The sequence below is a fragment of the Tachypleus tridentatus genome, chromosome 13 (genome assembly GCF_004210375.1).
Source record: "Tachypleus tridentatus isolate NWPU-2018 chromosome 13, ASM421037v1, whole genome shotgun sequence".
In the NCBI taxonomy this organism is placed as follows: domain Eukaryota; kingdom Metazoa; phylum Arthropoda; class Merostomata; order Xiphosura; family Limulidae; genus Tachypleus; species Tachypleus tridentatus.
In genome coordinates this window covers 69,668,776-69,692,636 of record NC_134837.1, presented here as the reverse complement: position 1 = coordinate 69,692,636, position 23,861 = coordinate 69,668,776, and the positions used below count along the sequence as shown (strand labels likewise).

The 23,861-nt window shown below is 36.0% G+C and overlaps 1 protein-coding gene across 3 annotated transcripts in view; it reads left to right on the top strand.

Moving 5' to 3' along the window:
• Nucleotides 1-10,633: 10,633 nt before the first annotated feature.
• LOC143240962 (transmembrane protein 184C) overlaps nucleotides 10,634-23,861 on the top strand; it is a 33,389-nt gene continuing 20,161 nt past the window's right edge. Inside the window, exons 1-4 of one of the 3 annotated variants that reach the window (XM_076484283.1) lie at nucleotides 10,634-10,740; nucleotides 19,046-19,314; nucleotides 19,783-19,819; nucleotides 21,731-21,933. In XM_076484283.1, the coding sequence (XP_076340398.1) occupies nucleotides 10,639-10,740; nucleotides 19,046-19,314; nucleotides 19,783-19,819; nucleotides 21,731-21,933 (611 nt within the window). In that variant the 5' untranslated portion in view covers nucleotides 10,634-10,638. Of the gene's footprint in view, nucleotides 10,741-14,974; nucleotides 15,115-19,045; nucleotides 19,315-19,782; nucleotides 19,820-21,730; nucleotides 21,934-23,861 lie in introns of those variants that run through there. The other 2 variants (XM_076484284.1, XM_076484285.1) reach the window with 2 other exon arrangements.

Sequence of the window (23,861 nt, the reverse complement as noted above, 5' to 3'; positions counted from 1 at the left end):
GTGTGTCGAAATGTAGAAGGCGGTATTAGATGTTTGAATATATAATTTTATTTATTTTATTATATTAATATAGGTATAAAGGCGTTCCTTTATATTGGTTTATTTTGGGTTTATGTTGTTGTATAAGTAAGGCTTCTTTAATTTTGCGTTTGTTTATGTTTGTTTTTTTATTTAGTATTTGAGTGTTTTCTATGGTTGTGTTTAATTTGACTTGCAGTGTTCGAAAACGTGTGAAGGTGACTTTTTATGTTCTTTGAATCTGGTTTCCATTTTTCTACTTGTTTCTCCAATATAGAAGTCGTGGCAGTTATCACATTGTATTTTGTAAATAATGTTGGTGTGGTGTTTGTCAGTGTAGTTTTTACATAGTATAGACCTCAGTTTTGTGCCTGGTATTTGAATAAATTTGGTATTAACTGGAATGTCATATTTTGTTACTAATTTTTGCCAAATGTTGGTTATTTGTTTGCTGATGTCAGGAATATATAGTATACAGCAGTATATGGTTTCGTGGTTTTTTGATTCGTGAGCTGTATTTACTTTAGTTGGCTGATTTTGCTTTCTGTCTAGGTGTGTGCGTATAATGTTTTCTACGGTTTGTGGAGGAAACTAATTGATGTTGATGAAGTATTGTTTTATTTTGTCTAATTCATCGTTAATTTTATCTGGTGAGCATAGTTTTATGGCTGTGTTTATTTGGTTTCTTAGTATGTTGAGTTTTTGTTTTGTTTCATGTGCTGAGTCCCAAGGAATGTATAGTCCAGTATGGGTGATTTTTCGGTGGATTTCTGTTTTGAATTGTGTGTCAGTTCTTGTAATTTTGAGGTTAAGAAATGATATTTGATTGCTTTCTTCCTGTTCACATGTGAAGTTAATGTTGGGATGTATAGAGTTAATGTGATTGGAAAAATTAAGTATGTGTTCTGTAGATTTGAATCCCACAACCGTGTCATCTACATATCTGTACCAGTATAGTGGTGGATGTAATGCTGTGTTAATTGCTTGTGTTATAAAAATATTGGCTAGAACTGGTGATACTTAGGCCATTTGTTTGTATATAGTTGTGGTTGTTGAACATGAAGTTTGTCTTTATCGTGGTGAATTTTATAAGGGTTGCTAACTGGTTACTGGGAATTTCTATAGTTGGGTTAGGGTCTCTGATATAGAGTTCTAAGGCTATCTTGCAGGTTTCAGTGGTTGGAACTTCTATAAAGAGGGATATAGCTTCTATATTGACTATATAAGACTTCTATGTTGGAGAAACAAGTAGAAAAATGGAAACCAGATTCAAAGAACATAAAAAGTCACCTTCACACGTTTTCGAACACTGCAAGTCAAATAAACACAACGTAACCATAGAAAACACTCAAATACTAAATAAAGAAACAAACATAAACAAACGCAAAATTAAAGAAGCCTTACTTATACAACAACTTAAACCCAAAATAAACCAATATAAAGGAACGCCTTTATACCTATATTAATAATAAAATAAATAAAATTATATATTCAAACATCTAACACCGCCCTCTACATTTCGACACACAGTTACACAACCCCTTTCAAACATGTGGTCAGCTTCCGGTCAGTTACCTCTTTCTTTCTTTGTGAACCTGACGATGACCGAAGAAGGTCGAAACGTTGTTCGCTCTTCTATGTAAAATATTTTCTCAACCCAAACGAGCCGTTTTTGCATATAAATTTCTCAACAAGTGGGTTTCTCGACATCACTGATTATAACTTCATTAATTGTAATTGTACCCGAGATTTTTCCGCCGTGTTTATCTGTGACCTGTACGGTAGTTTGTGCGTATTTAATTGGGTGCTGCACTGTGTATAGTTTCGACCGTGTACCTTGTACGAGGGTTTGTAGCCTATGTGTTGTGTTGGAGTGGTTGTGCATAACTTCAGTGTAATTTGGTATAGTTATGGCCATTCGGCCCGTTTCTGTTCGGCCGCGGTCCATCCGTTTTGTGGTGCCCGCGGTCTTGCTACCCTCGGCGATTATAGACGCACTGAATACCGAGGTTGGAGGTAGCCATACAGAATGTTTACAACATTTTGGCAATGGGCGTTATGTAGCATTATGTCGTCCACACACGCTCAAAACCTGCTACCCAAAGGGGACTTTCTCGTTGGCAGCCAATATATGCCTGCGGAGTCGGCTAGGCAAAACATTAAGTGGATGACTGTTTCATGATGCCGTTAAGGACCTATTGTCAGCATATGGGACAGTCCGGAAAAGTGAGTACGAGACTTATTAGACTCACTCGGGAATGTGTACAGGAAACCAGCGTGTGAAAGAGCCACTTGGACTGTTCAGGGCGTTTCTTGTCGCCTTCACAGGCTTTATGTAACACTTGGCCTTCAGCAGAGCCTTTGCGAGGCTGCAGTTCGCCAGGTTGGGGATGTCTCGTTTTATGTGTCTGACTATTGGACACTTCTCACCACATTCCAGAATTTTGTCCCCGTTTTGTGGGCCCTGGTGTGTGGAGGCTCAACATTTCCCTCCTTGCCAAGGATGAGATTGGAGACAAATTGATTGATTGCTCTTGTCTGGGGGCTCTGTTTTGTCAAGTCTGTTACCAGGTCCTGGTGGGTAGATCTCAAAGAACCTTGTGACTCCTTGATGAGGCGAGCTGGCATGAGGCCCACTGCCTGGCCTTGCGAGGCAAGCAGGTCATCTTAGCAGCCTTGCTCCATAGCAAGCCTATGGATCACTGGGTCCTCTCAGAAATCGAGAATCTTCACAGGAAAATAGATTTGGATTATTCCATGCAATGGGCGTTTTTAGTCTGATGGAATCTCTTGATCCCAGAAATGTAACTCAAGTTCCACTGTGCAAGGCACGGGAAATGGCCAAGACCACACACATCTCCAGTCTGGCGTTGGAGAATGGTCGATCATCATCTGACACCTCTGACATTCTAGATGCGTGCCTTGGCTATCCATCAGCTTGGGTGAGTGTTGGTCGGCCATTCGGTCCATGCTGCTCGGTAAGTGTCCTGGGCTAGATGGACTGCTGGTGGAACTCTACAGCCACGTGTGGTATGTTGTCAGATCCTATTTCGTCAGATATTTTAACAGCTGTCTGGCCACAGGGTCTGTGCTGCTGGGAACGCTGGATGAGCTCCTTACTTTTATCTGTAAGGATCTCAGCAGTCTGAAGATCTTTCCTCATGGTGTCCCATATCTCTCCTGAACGTGGATGCAAAGATTGTTTCTGAAGTACTTTGTGCCCGCTTGGGTGTGGTTATGCCTTCCTTGGTTTACTGCACTCATACATGCAGTGCATGGGGCAGAAGTATCCAACAAAATCTGGTGCTACTCGGGGACCTGTTTCATTACATCACAGACTGGGATGTCCCTGCTATCTTTTCGTCCCTCGATCAGAGCAAAGCTTTTGATTGAGTTCACCACATATTTTTGTTGTTAGTTCTCGGGAGGTGTGGCTTTCCTTCTGTTTTTGTCCAGTACGTGCGAGCCTTGTACGCGACTGCTTCGAACAGGCTCTTGATTAATGGATAACTGACGTCTTTCCATCCCATCTTATAGGTAGTTCGTCAGGGTTGTATTTTGTCCCCCCCCCCACTTTATGCATTGGTGATTGAGTGCCTGCTCTCTTATCTGTATCATCCGATCTCTGTGTGTGGCCTCCACTTGCCGTGGGTACGAGAGTCAAATCCATCTCGCATGCAGATGATGTGAATCTGTTCCTAGAGAACGTAACTTCGTTGAGTTTGATGTTGGCTATAGTCCACCATTACTCTCAGACCAGTGCTGACCAGCTCAACTATCCCAAATGTTGGGCTCGGGATTTGGGCAAATGGGCCTCTTCTGCTGACTCCCCGTTTGGACTGGGCTGAACCTCATCTTCAGTCACTTGCTTTGGAGTTCATTTTATAGGAGGGCAGAGGTGGTGAGGAGAAGGATGCTCCCCTCAGGCTGGTACCTTGGGGCTTTCTTTCCTCTGGATGACTGCACTTCACAGGCTATTGAGCACCACGTCTTCTCCTTCCTGTGGGGTGGCAAGCCTGAGGCTGTGTCTCAGCTTTCTTTGACCCTACTGTCTCACAGGGGAGGTCTGGGATACCATGCGTCCTAACCCAGTATCTTTCTCTCCTTCTCTCTTCAACCTTTTGCTGTCTGTTCTTGTAGGGTCATCCCTGTGGCCATTTCAGTAGATTCTTGATTGGCATGGGGTGCAGGCTCTGTGGTGTTCCGTTAAGCCTGCAAACACCAATGTGTTTTGACCCTCCTCCTTGGTACATGAACGCTGCTGTGGCGTTAGGGCGATGTTGCGTTCGCCAATGTTCCGATGGACTCCCGTTCTCTCTACCACCTGCTGATCCTTGAATGTACCCACAGGATTGAGCAACACCACCCTGCTCTGCTGTGGGACGTTATTTCGAGCCACATTGTGCTGCGTCATGTTGATAGCTACCTCCAGGCTTTCAACTGGTGCATCGTGCATAACATTCTTCCGGATAAGGAGCATACGTTCCTATGGAATTATTGTGCAACTGAGTTGTGTCCTTTGTGTCACACTTAGGTGAAGTCTGTCATACAAAGGTTGATCCCCTGTTCGACGTCGGTGAGATCTTGGAAAGGGTGGCCCGCCTTTTACGGGTCCCGCCACTCTCGGCTGAGACCTTCTTATACCACATGCCGGTCTTTGGTCTTAGCCACTTAGCCTCTTCATTCCAATATATATTAAGTCTCTAAGTACGTCATCTGGCTTGTTTGAAATGAATGTTTTCCAACAGGCACCAGTGTCGTACTTAAAGATATTGGGTAAGTTTAGGTATAAGCTCTTTGTTACTCCGTCTTGAGGTGGCCAGCGACTAGGTTCCGGGACATTTTACCATTTCTGGCGGCTGGAAGTCTCGCCACTCTGTGCGTTGGTGGGGAAGGGGGGTCGGGTGGAGATCGGCTTCTGAGCCGCCCTGCCTCCACTCTCGCTTCATGTTTTTTCTTGTTTTCTTTTGTATGTTTTTTTTATTGTATACATTTCATGTTTTTTTACTTGTATATATTTCATGTTTTGTATGTCATTAATGTTTTGTCGATCTTTAACGTTTTGTATCCATTTCGAGTATTGTTTTGCTGGGGCTGGCATGGCCAAGCGCGTAAGGCGTGTGACTCGTAATCCGAGGGTCGCGGATTCGCGCCCGCGTCGCGCTAAACATGCTCGCCCTCCCAGCCGTGGGGGGCGTATAATGTGACGGTCAATCCCACTATTCGTTGGTAAAAGAGTAGCCCAAGAGTTGGCGGTGGGTGGTGATGACTAGTTGCCTTCCCTCTAGTCTTACACTGCTAAATTAGGGACGGCTAGCACAGATAGCCCTCGAGTAGCTTTGTGCGAAATTCCAAAACAAACAAACAAACATTGTTTTGCTTATACTTATTGTTTGGTATATGATTAATGTTTATTTTTCTCTTATATATTTCATGTCACGCCACTTTGTACAGTTTATTGTTGTAAATAAAGTTCCAGGAACTTTTCCTATCAGTGGCAGCTGGACGTTTTGCCTCTCTGTGTATTGGTGGGGGGTCGGGTCGAGCTTGAGTTATGAGCCGTCCTCTCTCCACTCTCGCTACTTTATTGTGTGTATATATATACCGTGTATATGCGGATTTTTCTTTAATTATATTTCACATTATTTTTATTTTATACATACGACTGTTTTTCCAGTCATTTTTTCACTTTGTTTATATCTTATTATTATCATTTTTTCTCACCTTTTATGTATATGTAATTCCTTTTTTGCTCTTACTTTATTTTTGTATATATTTTTTGTTTTTTCATAATGTACAGTGTATATACGTTTTGATTTTTTTTTCAGTTTATAAGGCATTTTTTGTCATGGTTCATGTACTGTTAATTTTTGTTGTACATAAATTCAAAATTGTATTAATCTGTGTCCTATAGAAGAGGCCAGGCATGGCCTAGCGCGTAAGGCGTGCGACTCGTAATCCGAGGGTCGCGGGTTCGTGCCCGCGTCGCGCTAAACATGCTCGCCCTCCCAGCCGTGGGGGTGTATAATGTGACGGTCAATCCCACTATTCGTTGGTAAAGAGTAGCCCAAGAGTTGGCGGTGGGTGGTGATGACTAGCTGCCTTCCCTCTAGTCTTACACTACTAAATTAGGGACGGCTAGCACAGATAGCCCTCGAGTAGCTTTATGCGAAATTTCCAAACAAACAAACAAACAAACAAACCTATAGAAGAGTGTTGTTGCCTTTAACCGTGTGCTCACCACGTACCGTTTAGTCCGTGTACTTTGTTCGAGTGTTGCTTAAGATTTTGTGAGTTGCAGGTTTTTTTTTTTAGTGCGCGTAAATCTACTGTAGGTCGGTATGGCTACAGCCATCCAGCCACATTCTATCTGGCTGCGGTTCATCCACTTTGTGGTGCCCTAGGCGGTGATAGACACCGTGAACACTTTACGTGGCGACGTTGGCGTCGTCCACACACTACTAGACTCTGCAGGGCAAAGAAAACCACCCTTTTGGCGACCAGTGCGTGACTGTGGAGCTACTTGGAACATTGAGTGGATGACCCTCCGGTCGGCTCCTTTCGAGCTGACCGCTGACGACGTGAAGGAGGTGTTATCGGCATATGGGTCAGTTCGTAAAATCGAACATGAGGCTGCCAGAAGCGCCCGGGAGTGTGCAGGGAGAACTGTCGGGTGTGTCTAGACATGAAAAAGCCGGTCCCGAACTTTATTACCATGCAAGGCTTCCGGGTGATGTGTAATTACCCGGGAATGCGGCAGTTTTGTCGCCACTGTGGACTCGAAGGACACCTACTTCGTGCCTGGCAGACGCTGCGTTACAGCAAATGTCTAGAGTTTTGACACCGACAGTGATTGTACAATTAAGTGTGTAGTGGTGCCCGAGGCGTGTGGCATCGTATGCTGTGGCAGCCGCGTACTAAAGGTGGGTTAAAGAGTTGGGGCTTCCACCTTCCCGCCCCCAAATTCGACAGCTGCTGGGGAGAGGTCTCTGAAGAGATGTCTACCACAGCAGCTCCCTTGAAGTGGGAGGGAGGATCTCGCTCATCTGAGGAGGAACTGGACCTCTCCAGCCCATTTTGAGATGGGGTACGCTCTGGGAGCCGTTCGGGTGGGAGGGTCCTCTGAGGAGGCTCAGGCCCATCCTTCTGGCCCTGATATGGTTGGGTCTTCTGAGGGGACCTGGACAGCCTGGGTGACCTTAGGGTCTCCCGTGTTTCTGTGGAGGCTCAAGCCTCCATGTCTGGTGACGAGCAGTTTGGGAGTTGCGTCGGCGGCCACATTCTTGCCACTCCAGTAAGTGTTAGGGTGGGATACTCTGAGGAGGATCAAGCCCCTTCTATTCAGGGTGGGCCAGCTGGGGGAGATGGTACCTCTGAGGTAACTCAGGGTTTCCTCTGTGGCAGGGATGTGGTTTGGGATTCTGAGGGGCCCTCTACCCAGGCTTTGGGGTGTTGTGGGCCTTCTGGCCCCCACCTCAATGGCGAACGAGTTACCGTCACATAGCTCGCTCGATTACCTAGTCCACTTCCCCAGTCTATTGAGTCTTTCGGAGCTGGGGGAGGACAGTGAGTTGGAGAGGATATTGTGATAAAACATTTTTAGATTTAATTTTTTTTATCACAAGTACTAACTCGTATCGTTTCGAATGCCTTGCTAGCGTTCGGTAACATTGGGATTGTTGCTGTAAGTCGCCGTTTGAACTTTTTTGAGTTCTCTAGCTGTGATACATATAAAATTGATTTATAGTAAATATTTTACATGTAAAATAACGGAAAAAAGTGACTAAATTGTATCACTGTAAATAGTAATTGATGTAATAAAACCATAAATACTCTCAATAACTATAAGATATTTTTGGTTTTAAATGTCAGGAAAACATGGTAATGGAAATAATACTAGAAAATTATAACTCCAAGAAAAAGTAGATTTAATGTATTACGTTATGCTGGTCACTGATAAAGAAAACTTGGACAAATAAATATTACCGAAACTTTGTTGTATTAAACGAAGCTTTTCTCATTGTGGACCTGAATGGATAACACTTGTTTCTGGTGATAAAGTGAAGTAAACCCATGAATCCTAGTTGTAAACTCTGTTATAAGCAGTATTTAATAAGTGTGTAGACGATACACTATTGAACCTTTTTAAAGTAACCAAAACGTTCAACTAAAAATATAAAATTATATTTGTTTGAGACTCGCACTGTGACTTTGTTTTAGTATTGGCAGTATTCGATGTTTCAAATTTTTTGCTGTATGAAATACTCTGTGATTATTTTACCTTTTTTCATTCAGAGAAAAAATTAAACATAAATAATATTTTTTCAAGCATATAACTATTGTATAACGAAGTTGTATTTTAAGGTGAACTTGAAGAGATTTCATGTAAAAAAATTAAAATATTTTCAATGTGTATAAATTCTAAAAGGATAAAGAGTGTATTGTGTGGTGTAAAAACAAACAAACATGTGTTGAACCTTAAGTATTAGTACAAATAACATATTTTGTAAATTAATTATTGGACCTACCTTTCAAATACTGTTAAAAATTATGTGGAGAGAACATAAGTCGACATGCTGATTCTACCTCACAAATGTTGTTTATAAAGAGAAATGACATTTGAGGAATCACGTCAGTTGTGGTGATGTTTTGTTTTGTTTTCGTGGTGAAATCTGCGAGATCTATTGAGAGTTGATTGACGTCGCTGCTCTACAAAGCAATGGAATATTTTTTTTAAATTATTGCAATTTATATGTAAATTCAGATAAATTATAATGAGTGAAAAACTTTTATGTTTATTATATATTTTATCTATATACATGCTATCACAATTAACCATAATGTAAAAATCAGTTACTGAGTGAGACAAGCAAATATTGGGTATAGCAAAGTTACACGAGGGCTATCAACGCTACTCGTCCCTAATGTAGCAGTGTAAGACTAACTCTTGGACTACTCTTTTACCAATGAATAGTACGATTTACTCTCACATTATAATGCTACCACTGCTAAAAGGTCGAGCATCTTTGGCATAACGAGGATTCAAACCCGCAACCCTCACATTTCTAGTCGATCGTTCTAACCACCTCGCCATGTTATGCTAACTTTATGGTGACATGACGGTCACAACGTCAGTCTAAACGACCCAGCCAATATTTAGACAGTTAAGTGTTCAAAAGAGAATCTAATTGGATCTTTGATATGTTCGTTAGAGGTCTTTACGATCAGTTAGCGTGTCTCTCGAAGTATCTGGATAGGTTTTACCTCCCAAAATCACTCAGTAGCTCAGAAAGCAGGGGCTGCAATGTACTATCTTTGATTTTCCACTAAGTGGCCATCTTAGCTTATGATAGTTTGTAAGTTATAAACTAAGATCTTGTGAATATCTCTTATTGTGTATCTCTCCTCGATAGATCATAAAGCAAGGATCATTACACCTCTTTGATCCCTTTAGTCACACGTCTAACAAGAAATCCTAGCATATAATAATGAATAACTAGCCATCATAAGTTATTCAACTGACAGTCGTAGCTGTCTCTCAACTCTTGACATTGTGTCTTATCATCTGGTTTATCATGAACATTCAGATAAGTGATTTTAACTCTTTCCCTTTCTTGGTAAGGGTGGGATAAAATGTCAATATCTTGTTCCTTCGATTTATAGGTCCGATTCCTACTTGGACAAGGCAGTGCGGAAAAGCTTCATCGAATTTGTACAGCTTCTAACATGTACTATATAATTTGTATGCCTTTCAACTGACGTAACTCGCATTATAATAGACAAACGCGTTCGAGCACAAGAAAAAGTTCCATATGCCAGAAGCAGAGCTACTTCTATGTCATTGGTCGAATCCATACCAGTATCCACACAGGTTTATCCATTCTTTCTCTGCTTTATCGTAACACATCTTCTATTGCAGGACGGGCTTTTTTTAGCTGTTGATGTGCAAACTCATTGGCATTAATTGATATATATCTTAACTACTATACACATCCTGGGTTATTGTGTGCCGTTTGGTTTTTGTGTACTAAAATTTTCACTTAAACATGAGTATTTTGCACCCTACACTATCGTGGTTAGTCTGGTTAGAATTAACAAACTTGGCAAGCATATATTTGACACCTTGTGTTAAGTGTTCTACTATACAGTAAAAATAGGTGTGATAACGTTATGTGTTCACAACTTATCACTTTGGTTTAGATGTACAGTTCTTTATTCACCATCCACAACTATGTGAGATCTACGTTATTAATTTGTTTAACTTTTCCAAGCAGCTCTGAAACGTTGTGACAAAACAATTTCTTTACAACTGGAATAGTTCATCTTTTCTTCACTGAAATTATTTTTTATTGTAAATCAGAGAAAAGTACCAGGTAAATAAATACATAAAGTTATCTTAACCCTTTTCACAACTCAGAAAACATTCGATTGTTGAAATTAGCTCCTTGATCTATGTGAATTTTTGCAAAATACCTAGTTTCTGATCAATGGATAAATTACAGATTATTACTCTAAAAGGCACTCCACGATTATTGTTAAAGTAATGGTTCATTAAATGATTACGTAGTTAGCTAATAATAATCAATACTTGTATCTGTCATTCTCTTCTTTGTAGATCCAATGTGCATATTCATTAAAGAGTGCACGTGTAGTAAGCAAGACAGATGTAAGTGCATCACATGCAACAACAACAAAAATCCAAGAAAATTTTCAAGTGTAAAGGTATGAAAGCTTTCCTTACGACAGACACACCTGTTTCAAATATTAACTTGCGTTTACCTTGGTTTACTTCTTTATTACTAGTTTGCTTTAAATATTAATGTTGATCGCTTTTAATTCATCATTATACCTTTAACTTGAAGGTGGGGAGACGCTGTAAGCTTGTTCTGTCTACTTACTAAAAATTATTGTTGTTGGTTCCTATGTTACTTTGAAACTGAATATTGTATATTTATTTTTAATAGTTAACTTAACACGGAAGATAATGTTTACATTAACTAAATGCTTGGCAATAACTTAAGGTAGACAGTGACTATATTTATGACTTTAGGTATGTAATAACAGTGTTCTAGTCTTGATGGTTTAATCAGGCAAAGTCATTGTGATTGGATACAAATAACACATTCTACGTTATTACTTATTTATAGGAATTTTAAACAGTCAAAATTTATGTCAATCACTTCGAACCTTTTGATTTTCTCTTTTCCAGGCTTTAGGAGTTTTGGACATATTAATAAATACTAAACTTCTTAAATACCAAAATCTGGCTACATAGGATGTCTCACTTGGATTCAACAGTCCAGACTTTATGTAGATGAATGATAAAATATTTGTATTCACTTAATTTATTTAATATAAATTTATACTCACCTGGTTATTGTTAATACACTGGAATGGGAACATGTCTCAACAACAGTAATTCGCTGATCTCTTAATCTTTTCAATTTTAATATATTTTTCAAATAACTTTCTATTCATAAATTCAACATTAAACTAACACTCGCGAAACTTGTCTGTTTACACTTTATATTATCACTTTACTTTATGTGGCTTACATTTCGATACAAACAATGTTGTATCTCGTGTTTAAGAAAGCTAATCTAAATTGCAGAACATAACTGAGGGGAACTGGTAAGTGAAACTTGGTACGAGATTCCAGTTATTACACTAAACCATCACTTCAGTAGCTCTTTTGCTTTAATGTTGTATCTCGTGCGTTAAGGAAATGTAGATATAAGATAGTGTAATGAATGAGAAATGTAAACTAATTGCTTTATTGTTTAATTCATCTTTCGTTAAAAAAAAGTATTGAATAACGAGTGATTATTAACTACAGGGTTTGTGTGTATATTGAACAAGGTAGAACACTTGTCTGTACGTGTCGTTAATTTATGACTTCTAAACATCAACCACAAATAAACGTTTCTGGCAAAACTTGCTATTAATGTATCATAACATAAGTATCTTAACTTTTGCTTAATTTATGCCACACTTATACTTTAAAGGTCCTACGTGCACATGTGGAAAGGGGTAGTAATAACACTGTTTTACAATAGAATTACAATTTTTAAGTTACTACAAGTTATTAGAAAAATATAAAAAAAAGGATTCACCGTTTGATACTGTATCATTTCAGTGAAATTAGTTGACACCATAGTTTTTATTTTTTAGTTATCGTGAAATGAAGAACAACAAATGTAAATATTTTGTAACGATATTTACAGACATTTCCAGCACTTGTGAATCAGTCATTACATAGATATTGTTATTAAAAGAAATACTGTGTAGTGTTGAAGAGTTCTAATGACCTATTAAGGAGATATTTAAAATAACATTTCAATAAACAATCGCTTCACAGCGGTATGTCTGCAGACTTGTACTACTAGAAACCGAGTTTCGATACCCGTGCTGGAGAGAGCATAGTTAGCTCCTTGTGTAGCTTTGAGCTTAGTAATAAATATCAATCATTTTACAAAGGAAGTACTACAGCCTGCCTGATATTATAGTAAAACGTCAGATAAAACTATTTGTAGTATGTTAAAATGATGACATGACAGGTTGAGAGGACATGTAAGTATGTTTTATGGTTTATAAAAAAGTAAAAGAAAATAACATTCAAGGGCTACAAAATTATACTTCCTGTATTGTAATAACTATATAATAATGAGTTATTAGGAATGAAAATTATAAATGCTGTTATTGTTGTTTCTATTCCTACCTATCAGATTTAGTAACTCAACGTTGTCTGCTTCCATTTTTACAGCTTAACGAGACAACCTAATACTTTGGAAGACATTTTGCTTGGTATTGTTTGTTTTTTTAATTTCGCGCAAAGCTACTCGAGGGCTATCTGCGCTAGCTGTCCCTAATTTGACAGTGTAAGACTAGAGGAAAAGCAGCTTTTCATCACCACCCACCGCCAACTTTTGGGCTACTCTTTTACCAACGAATAGTGGGATTGACCATCACTTATAACGCCTCCACGGCTGAAAGGTCGAACATGTTTGGTGCGACCGGGATTCGAACCCGCGACCCTCGGATTACGACTCGAACGCCTTAACACACTTGGCCATGCCGGACCCTTTGCTTGGTATGTAAAATATACCGGTCTTGGTATGAATTAGCTTGGAAAACTTTATAAATAAAACAGGAAGACTGGTGCATGTAATTAAACAGATGCTGGTAGTCTTTATTCTACTATAGGTTGTTTAGCCCAACAGTTTTTCTTCTTTGGAAATTGATTTTTAAGGGACCGAACCAAACTTTGATCCAAGGATAAGGATATCTCTAGACTTCTTAGAAGCATCAGGATCTTCATTTGTGTCGTTGTTGGAAGCTTGACATGATAATTTTAGACTGTTCACCATATCAGGAAGTCCTCCTAAGTCGGGTTCATTGGCTTTGTAAAATAGCTCAGATTGTTCATTGAAATGGTATTTTAAATAGCTTCTCAAAGGACTTCAAAACTTTAAAATAATATATAGTGTTTTCCTTTATAACTATATCTATGTAATGATTCAGTCACAAGTTCTGGAATGTCTGAGAATATCATAGCAAAAAAGTTTGAATTTATTTATATGTCGTTACTTTCTTATAGGTTGGCATTAATTGGGATAGCAGACATTGATAGGCTTCTGTGCTAATGCCCTTCGAAGCCCCGCATGGCCAGGTAATTAAGGCGCTCAACACGTAAGCTGAGGGTTCGAATCCCCATCATACCAAACACGCTTGCTCATTCAGCCATGATGGCGTTATAATGTGTGTCGGTCAATCTCACTATTCGTTGGTAAAAGAGTAGCCCAAGAGTCGGCGGTGGGTAGTGATGACTGGCGGCCTTCCCTCTAGTCTTACACTGCTAAATTAGGAATGGCTAGCGCAGACAGCCCTTGTGTAGCTTTGCGCGAAGTTCAAAACCAAACAAATAATGAAACTTTAAACTTTCACTCAAACAACATTCCTTCTGATCGGCCCGACATGGCCAGGTGGGTTAAGGCGTTCGACTCGTAATTTGAGGGTCGTGGGTTCGAATCCTCGTCGCACCAAATATGCTTGCCCTTTGAGCCTTGGGTGCATTATAACGTGATGGTCAATCCCACTATTCCTTTATAAAAGAGTAGCCCAAGAGTTGACGGTGGGTGGTGATGACTAGTTGCCTTCCCTCTGGTCTTACACTACTAAATTGAGGACGGCTAGTGCATATAGCCCACGAGTAGCTTTGCGCGAAATTCAAAAACAAACAAACAAACCTTCCGACAACATATTTGCTAAATAACATAATTGGTATTTCTAACTGGTTTTTACAAAATACATTCAAAACTTATAAGAACCTCAACATTTCATGTATTTTGAAGAAATATTTTAAAATTTTAATTTCAAAGAAATGTAATTTCTGTTCGGATTAAAACAAACAAACAAACAACTTGTTTGTTTATTTGTAGAATTTCGTGTGAATATCCCCAGTAGCACAGTTATAAGTCTGCGTACTAGTAATGCTAGAAATCGGGTTTCGATATTATACCGACAGCTCATTGTTTAGCTTTGTGTTTAATTTCAAACGAACAATGTTTTGCAAAACTACTCGAAGGTTACCTGTACTAGCCGTCTCCGATTTTGAAGTAAACAGACTAGAGGAAAGGCAGCTATCCAACACCACACTGCCAAATCTTGAGCTAATCTTTTACCAACGAATAGTGGGAGTTACCATTACATTATAACGCTCACCAGGTTAAAAGGATAGTACGTTCAGGAAGGGATTTAAAACAATTATTGCTATTCTAAAGTACATGGTCTAAATTAAAATTACAGATTGACCTTATTTTCTTGTATGCTGATTAACTTGGATAAATTATTTTTGTCACAAAATTTAATCATAATAATAGTTTCTTCATTAAGCCTAAAACTTAAATTGAAGAAAATACTCAACGATAAGAATTGGCCTTTAAAAACTGTTTATAAGTTTTATGGTGTCTAAAACAGACAGTTAAAATATCAACAGACACCACATTTATTGTCAATTTGATCTCAGTAGATGTCGTTGTGATTTTTCTAACATTGTCAGCTGACTATTGTTTACGAAGTTAGTGTAATCTTTTTATTGTAAGTTATATAATTTCACTCTGTGTATAAGTATTTCTAATTATTTTTCAAGGTATTTTTTATGTATAATGTCATTAAAATTTATGAACTAAAGTTGCAATGTAATGGTAAATATTATTCTGAGTCTGGTAAAGCTTATTGTAATACTAGTAACTTGGAAAGTGAAACCGATACTACTTAACCAGTTAGTGATACTGTGATTGTGATAAGTTTTATCACTATCTACTTCATACGACAGGCTCTCATGTTGCTTTATTAATAATATTAAGATTTGTGTGAAGACAGTTTCCTTCAATATTTTAATGAATTTTAAAGTGAACTCAACGAAACACATCCATAACACAAATTTAAACTTAGACGCCTCAGGTGGCTAGGTTTTTGCAGTAAAACATGCCTTAAAACATTTTAACTTCTGTATCAAATATTACACTGTCTGACACGCATATTTCATGTGACATATATCTTCAAATATCATTTGAAAACAACATACTGAAACTCATTTATGCTATATTTTGTGAATCAAAGTTGGTATATAATAGGCAGTTACTGTGAGACAATTACTGAGATGAAAATACTGGAAATAGTGTTTATTTAAGTACATAGAATATGGTTTTGGTGACAATAATGCACAATTACCAACTCATGGAAGCAGAAGTGAGAATAATGAAAACAGGTCCTCATTTATTAAATGCAGTATTTACTAATTTTGTTATTTAATTACAAAGCTGCTTTAACAACTTATGATCTTGCACTTTATGGAAGACCAGTGACTTGTAAACTCCAAAATGTTAAAGTTATTCAAAACTATTAAGAAATTTACATGGAAGCTGAGGCTTGTTCATATTTTATGACTCAAACATTAATAGGACTAATGAGTCTTGGCTGAATACCCCTAAAGATGACTTTCTAGAGGGTTGATTGTTTTAGTGTGTGGGTGTGAACTGGATGGAATGAGTTAGCTACTCATGATTTTTACCAAATGTGTTTATGATGGCTTTCCATATAGGTTTTAGGGATTTTCTCTCAAGAATTGTGTCACATGGAGGCCATTTCTGTTTGTTATCATCTTAAGTTGATACTTTCTTTTCCATATGCTTATTAGTAAACTTATGTTATCTCTGGTCATCAAACAGCTGAAGGTTATTCCTGTCATTTGGAACTTGCCATCTAAATTAGTATTTTATCTCTGGTAACTAACCAGATGATTACATTCCATCATCTAGTTAGTAGTGTGAAGTTGAGTGCCCTCCAACTAGAACTAAATGAACTGATTTATCTTGAGATCAGTTACAAGGGGTTTTATGTGTATTTCTGCTGTCATGCTAACAGAAGGTGTACTCACCTAATAATAAATATATCTATTGTATACAAGTTACATGTATTTTTTATACCATTTTTCATTATACACCTTTGAAAATAACCTCATTATGTTGTCTCCATTGTATGGCTTAAAGAAATCGGAGACCTTTGCTTTACTGATACCTTAGATAATTTTGTAAAGATTAATAAGATAATATTTCACTCCAATTTTCTGAAGAGAAAATAAGAGACTTCAACTTATCTTCACTGTTTTATTCCTGAAATACTCCTTTGTCAATAGCCTTTCTTAGGTCAGGAGACTAAAACAATATAAATGATCTCAAATGAGATATAACTAGTCACTTTCAAAGAGAGATAATTACTTCCTCTGACTTGTTATCATGTATAAATTCAGTTAGCTTTACTACTTGAAACATGGCATTGCCTTGATTGCCTAATCTACTGCAATGTTAAGATTCTTGTCTTCAGTCACATTATTGCTTGGATTCCTGGTATATTAAACATGTTACTGAGGTTATGACAACACATATACAGTACATTGCTTTTTCTACAATTAAAAGTCACGGTCACACATTTTTCCAACTTACCCAAGTTATACCATAATATTTAAGCATTATCAGTACAACTAGAAATATACCTGAGTTTAATATTTCACAAATTTACTAGTTATAGTCATATCAGTGTTATTACCATAAGAAAGATAAAAATTCCAATAATTGATCCTTGTGGTACTGCACTTGTAACAAGGACCCAGTTTGACAGGAATCCAGTGATAACAGGTTTTGTTTTCTGTCATCTAACAATCATATGATGCAATGAAGTAGTCCCTTCCTCAATATCTATCAATATGATTGTTTTAGTTAATTATTTATGTGACTTCTTGTACTCTATGTATCTAACCCAGTCATCATCCTTTCTATCTTTGCTATAAAACATAACATCCTCAAAAAAAGTAAAAAAGTTAGTAAGGAAACATTTCTTTGTAAGGAATTCACGTTTACTGTATTTAATATGAAATTTCACAAAAGCTATCTATACTTTGTTTGTTAAAAGTGTTTGTAGAGATCTTAAGCAAATGTTTATTTTTGAAATAAAGAAACAGAAAATAATTTTATTATATATTATTAACATCTGTGAATAATTACACATTTTTTAATTATGACACTTTTATGACTGTATGATGTTACACTTTGAAAACTAGATTTCTCTTACTTTTATTTAAAAAGAAGTGTCATATAGCATTCGTGTGAAATGTGTGCCAGAGACAATTACAAAAGATAACACTTAGCCCCCATTAACTCAGTCATGTTTGTGAAAATAGGAACTGCTTTTTCAAAAGCTCAATTAATTGTGCATAAACCCTTAAAAAAATGGGAAATAGACTTACCTTTTGAAGCACTGCTGTTGAAAAACATGTCATTCTTACATAATATATTGGCAGCAATATCAGCTATGATATTACTTTAGCAATTAGATTAAGATTGTTGTGTATTACTGTATGGCTGTTGAGCATAAAAAAACTGTAGTAGGTTTAATGAGAATGAAAAATGATGAGATTATTGCATTGTACAGAAACAAATAAGTGTTTATTATGATTTGTTTGTACTACCAGATGTTTTATGTTTATTATGATTGTTTGTACTACCAGATAGTTTCTTTCAAAATTTTTTCCTGTTGTTTGAAGGACTTTATTTGGTGATGTTGTGATATATAATATTCAAATTCTGAAGGCTCAGTATGTTTATAAATATGTTCTGGCTGTTTTTTCCCTGCAGTATGTCTGTAAAGATGGTCTGGTTGTATTTTTATTCAGTATGGCTATAAATATGGTCTGACTGTATTTCCCCTCAATTTGTCTATAAAAATGGTCTATTTGTATGCCATGTAATTTGTTCATAAATATGTCTAAAAATGTGACAGTTTTAAGGATATCTAGTTTCTGTACATGAAAAGTTACATAGAAATAAAACCTTAAGACTTACAAAATTTCGTCTTCTCCATGGAAAACAAAACTTAAACTTTGTACTACCTTTTACTGCCCCTGTTAAAGTTGTGGAGACTAATTATAAAGGTACTGTGACAGGTAGTAGTGTTGTAGTGAAAACTTGTGTACCATTAACATAATTTAAGGAATCAGAATCATTCATGTACATGATGTTCAACTATCAGACCTAAGTTATTGTTAGTTGTTATTCATTAGTGCAGTTGATTATAACACTCTTAATTTAAGCATAATTTTACTTTTTACTCAAGATTTCATTGAAATACTGTATTAGTTTTCTAGAAGATTTAACTTTATCTAGCATTGTAATAAGTTATTTCACATACATTCCATGGTTTCATGTAATTAAAATGTATTATAAGTGAATATGAATGTTTCATTAGAAATTTCAGCTAAATATGAGAAAGCTTTACTTAAGAGAGAGAGTTTTGTTAAATGTAGTGTAATATGTTCTACTAAATGATGGTTTCTTTGTTAACAAAATATCCAGGTTTTCTGTAGTTTGCAATTCTGTGGGAACCCTTTTAATAATTGTGAATGAAATAATAAAATATTAAGCTTTTGCTACAAATAAGAGTTGTATTATATAACTGAATTTTTATTTTTCAGACAAAGAAACTAACAATGCCATTCCAGTGGTGTTTACAAAGGTGGAGATTTTGGATTCGACCCGTCACAATGGTTACATATGGAATCATAATTATTATTGTGATTCCTTTGTGTGGCATTCGACTGAAAAAGAAGGGAGCAAGTCCAAATGATCAAGCATGGTTGAGTGGGGGAATTTTTGTTCTTATGGCTTTACCCATCACATTTTGGGAAATAACACAGCATTTAGTACACTACACTAAACCTTACTTACAGAAGCACATTATTAGGTAAGTTAACATTTATGAAGTTTCTGTGCTTAACATACTTGTATTTTGAAAACAGACTTGTATAGTTTTTGACCAGTTATAAAGATGTTTTAATCATCCAGCTAATGATTTGTTCCAGCAGGCATTTATTAGTAGGCTTACCTTAACCATTGATTGTTAAGATTATAGATGACCATACCTGAAGAATTATTGCAGCACTAAACATCTAACATGAACCATTAATTGCTAACATTATGGATGGTTCGTGTCTGAAGGGTTATCACAACACTAAACGTCTAGCATGAACCATTAATTGTTAATATTATGGATGATTCATGTCTGAAGGGTTATTGTAACACTTTGTAGCTAATAAATACTCTAATTTTGGTTTTCTAAATTGTTATATGCAGTGAGTATCCATGTAGAGGTTTCATCAATAAATGCATTTTGTATAAAATACAAATTTATGTAGCTACATTTTTCTTGCAGGATTTTATGGATGGTACCAATATATGCCCTAAATGCTGTAAGTCAGTAGTTCATGTGTACCTGAATATATTTATAAATAGTTAGTTGTTGTTCATAATTTTATATGTAAGTAGGAACTTTTTTTTGTTCACAGTTTCATGTGTATATCTAGATTTGTGTCTGTAATTTCAGAATCTTTTTCATAATGTAATGGAACTAAAGATTCAACATTCTAAGAACTCAGGATCTCTAATTAGTATAACAACTTAAATGTAAACATAATCTTCAAGTTAAATCAACTGTTATAATTGTTGTGTCTTCCTATGATTTATTTATGGTTATAGATGTATAGACTGTGCTGTTTTACAAGGTTTCACATAACACATGTTATATGATGCAATACAACATATTTATCCTTGATTTATGTAATAGTACTAGTTACATTGGTCTATTAAGATTGAAAACAAACAAAAACACTTTTTAATTATGTGAAAAGTTGGTTTAAGGCACACCACTATGGCAACAACTTGGGAGCTAAATGTTCTTCTCTAATCACACTAGAGACAGAAGAGTACAATGTTTTATATTTAAATACAGTCCAGACAGAACAATGCAATGTTTTATATCGAAGTATAGTCCAAACAGAACAATACAATGTTTTATATATATTTAAATACAGTCCAGAAAGAACAATACAATGTTTTATTTATATTTAAATACAGTCCAGACAGAACAATACAATGTTTTATTTATATTTAAATACAGTCCAGACAGAACAATACAATGTTTTATTTATATTTAAATACAGTACAGACAGAACAATACAATGTTTTATTTATATTTAAATACAGTACAGACAGATCAATACAATGTTTTATTTATTTTTAAATACAGTACAGGCAGATCAATACAATGTTTTTTTTATTTTTAAATACAGTACAGGCAGATCAATACAATGTTTATTTATTTTTAAATACGGTACAGGCAGAACAATACAATGTTTTTTATTTATTTTTTAAATACGGTACAGGCAGAACAATACAATGTTTTTATTTATTTTTTAAATACGGTACAGAGAGAACAATACAATGTTTTATATTTTTTAAATACAGTCCAGACAGAATAATACAATGTTTTATTTATATTTAAATACAGTACAGAGAGAATAATACAATGTTTTATTTATATTTAAATACAGTACAGACAGAGCAATACAATGTTTTATTTATTTTTAAATACGGTACAGGCAGAACAATACAATTTTTTTTTTTTTTAAATAAGGTACAGGCAGAACAATACAATGTTTTTTATTTATTTTTTAAATACGGTACAGGCAGAACAATACAATGTTTTTATTTATTTTTTAAATACGGTACAGAGAGAAGAATGCAGTGTTTCATATCTAAATACAGCCATACAGCCTAGACAGAATAATACAATATTTTATTTCTAAATATAACTCGGACAGAACAGTATCAATGTTCTGTCTCTCATTGTGACCCAGGCACGACCATTCTTTCACTTTTATGTTGTTTATGTGCCTGTAGTTTTGTAAGTTATTGAAATGCAGTTTTCTGTGTATGTGGATGGTTGTTGTATGATACTGTAGTATATAAGTTATTCTAGTGCCTGTAGTTTTGTGTGTGTATGTTGTTTTTGAATCCACTTTCTGTGTATGTGGATGGTTGTTTTGTGGTATTGTAGTATAAAGGGTATTGTAGTGTCTGTAATTTTGTGTGTAAGTTATTTTTGAATATAGTTTTCTGTGTATTTGGGTGGTTGTTGTATGGTACTGTAATATGTAGATCATTCTAGCATCTGTAGTTTTGTGTTTGTGAGCTATTTCTGGATGTGTTTTTTGTGTATGTAGATAGTTATTGTGTGATAGTGTAGTGTATAGGTAGTTTATATGTAGGGGTATAACATTTTATGGATTTTGTTGTAATAATCCTGTATTTGTTTTTTTTAGTGGCTAGCTCTGACCTTTCCTCAGTCAGGTATTTATCTAGATACCTGCCGTGAATGTTATGAGGCATATGTGATCTACAATTTTATGATTTTTTTACTAAACTTCTTGCATTTTGAGATGGGTCTTGATGAGGTGTTGGAGTTGAAGCCACATCAGCATCATCTGTTCCCTCTGTGCTGGTTATCTCCTTGTCCTGGTGGAAGGTGAGGTAATTGTTTCTGCATATTTTATATTCTGTTATTCTAGGTGTTACTGCAAAGTTGAGTCCTTTGTTGAGTAGATGTATCTCTTCACTGCTTAATTGTCGGTCAGATCTGTTAATTACTTCAATTTGGTTTTTTGTAATTAAGAAATCTGTTATTCTATTCATCAAATAATATTTTGTGAAAAAATACATATAAAGTAAGATTTCATGTTGTATTCTAAGAAATAAAGACTTATCTAGAAACTACACCTTGAGCTGTCTAAAGTTTAGAGAAAATATGTTTAGCAGATTGATATAGGTGGTTTCACCCATCTTAGGAGTATTGTGTTGTGGTAGCCTGAAAGTAGAAAAAGTAAAGTTAGGTATTCATTATTTGGTTAATGTCAATGTAGAAAAACCAGTGTGTGTACAAGAAGACCAAACATTAGTAATGTTAAAACTGTTCTGTTATGTGGAGATAGATACCATCGAACAATTCAAACAGACTTTGGTAAAACTTCAAGTTTCTGTAACATCTCTTAAGAAAAGAATTAATCCATATACTGGGCATACTGTGTATGGAATAAGGATTTTGTGAAACAAAAGTTTATATCCAAAATAGCAGGTGTCATTGACTTAGTGAGCATTTATTAAGGAAATGAAGAACAGATGTTACAAGGACTGCACTTACCTCAGCTCTACAGGTGTTGAAGGTTGAAGAATGCGTTAAGGAAATGAAGAACAGACACAATGAAAACATGGTATAAAGATTAAGTAATAATAGAAAAAGATATTTTTACTGCACTGGTCCATGATGTAGTTAGTATTAAACTATATCCCCACTGAAAGGTGACACTCTCTATGTGTGGTAGTCCCTTGAACACTGTGTATTTTCATAAGCTTCATGCTGCTTGGCTTCAGGTGTATTATTCTGTGTAAGATTTATAGAACTTTATTAATTTATGTGTTTACTTACTATTCAGAGTGTAATATTTCTTTTCACAATTTTCTTATTCTACAGAAAGAAATATATGAAATGTTAAATAATTCAGAACTTCTAATTTGTTTTATAATAGTTTTATTTATTCTGTTTACTCAGTGTTTAAATATTGTTACACATACACTGAAGGCTTTGATGTGGTTGATTTGATACTATTATTCCCTATTGTTATATACACAGTGTTTGAGTTGGATAACTAATCTCCAGTTTTATATTCTCATGACAGCTGGTGTGGGTATTAAAACTTTTAAAATAAAGTACAGGACAACATTTCAACCTTCTCAGGTCATCTTCAGGTTAACAAAGAGGATACATTTTTACTTTAAGTGGGTTTCTCGTCTTCATCAATCTCCAGTTTTATCATTGTGATAATGACTAAGACCTATTTAACATGGAAACATCAGGTAAGTTATAAAAAAAAAAATGTTCTTGTCAATTGAACTTCTTTGTTTCCTCTTCTATACTGGAACCTCTGTGTAGTAATCAGGATACCATGTATTCCCTGTTCAAACCTTTGAACACCCAATACCTGTACCACCTTTCTATAAAGATGTATTTCTTCTCCTTTTTTGCATGTTGATAACATTTTGCCCTCTGTACTCAATACCCGAGGAATATTTTGATCTTATTCTGAGACTGCTCTTTCCTTTTCAAGAGTTGGGCTGCCTGGGAGGGTAATCACATGTTCTCTTTAATCAATCATCTCTTTATTACAATACATTTGTTTCCTTTGTCCTGAATGTGCAATTTGTTGTTACCTCTTTCATGCTGCCATGTTTGAAATACGTTTTTTTCATCCATGGATTCCTCTTGTTTATTCTTCCATGAAAGATGATGTTTTTCAACTTTTTCTTGTTTGGTTCATCAATTGATGGCTTTTGTTACCTGTAGCTGTTGACACCCCCCAAATGAAATCTTGGAGCCTGAGATGTGGATGAACCCCAACA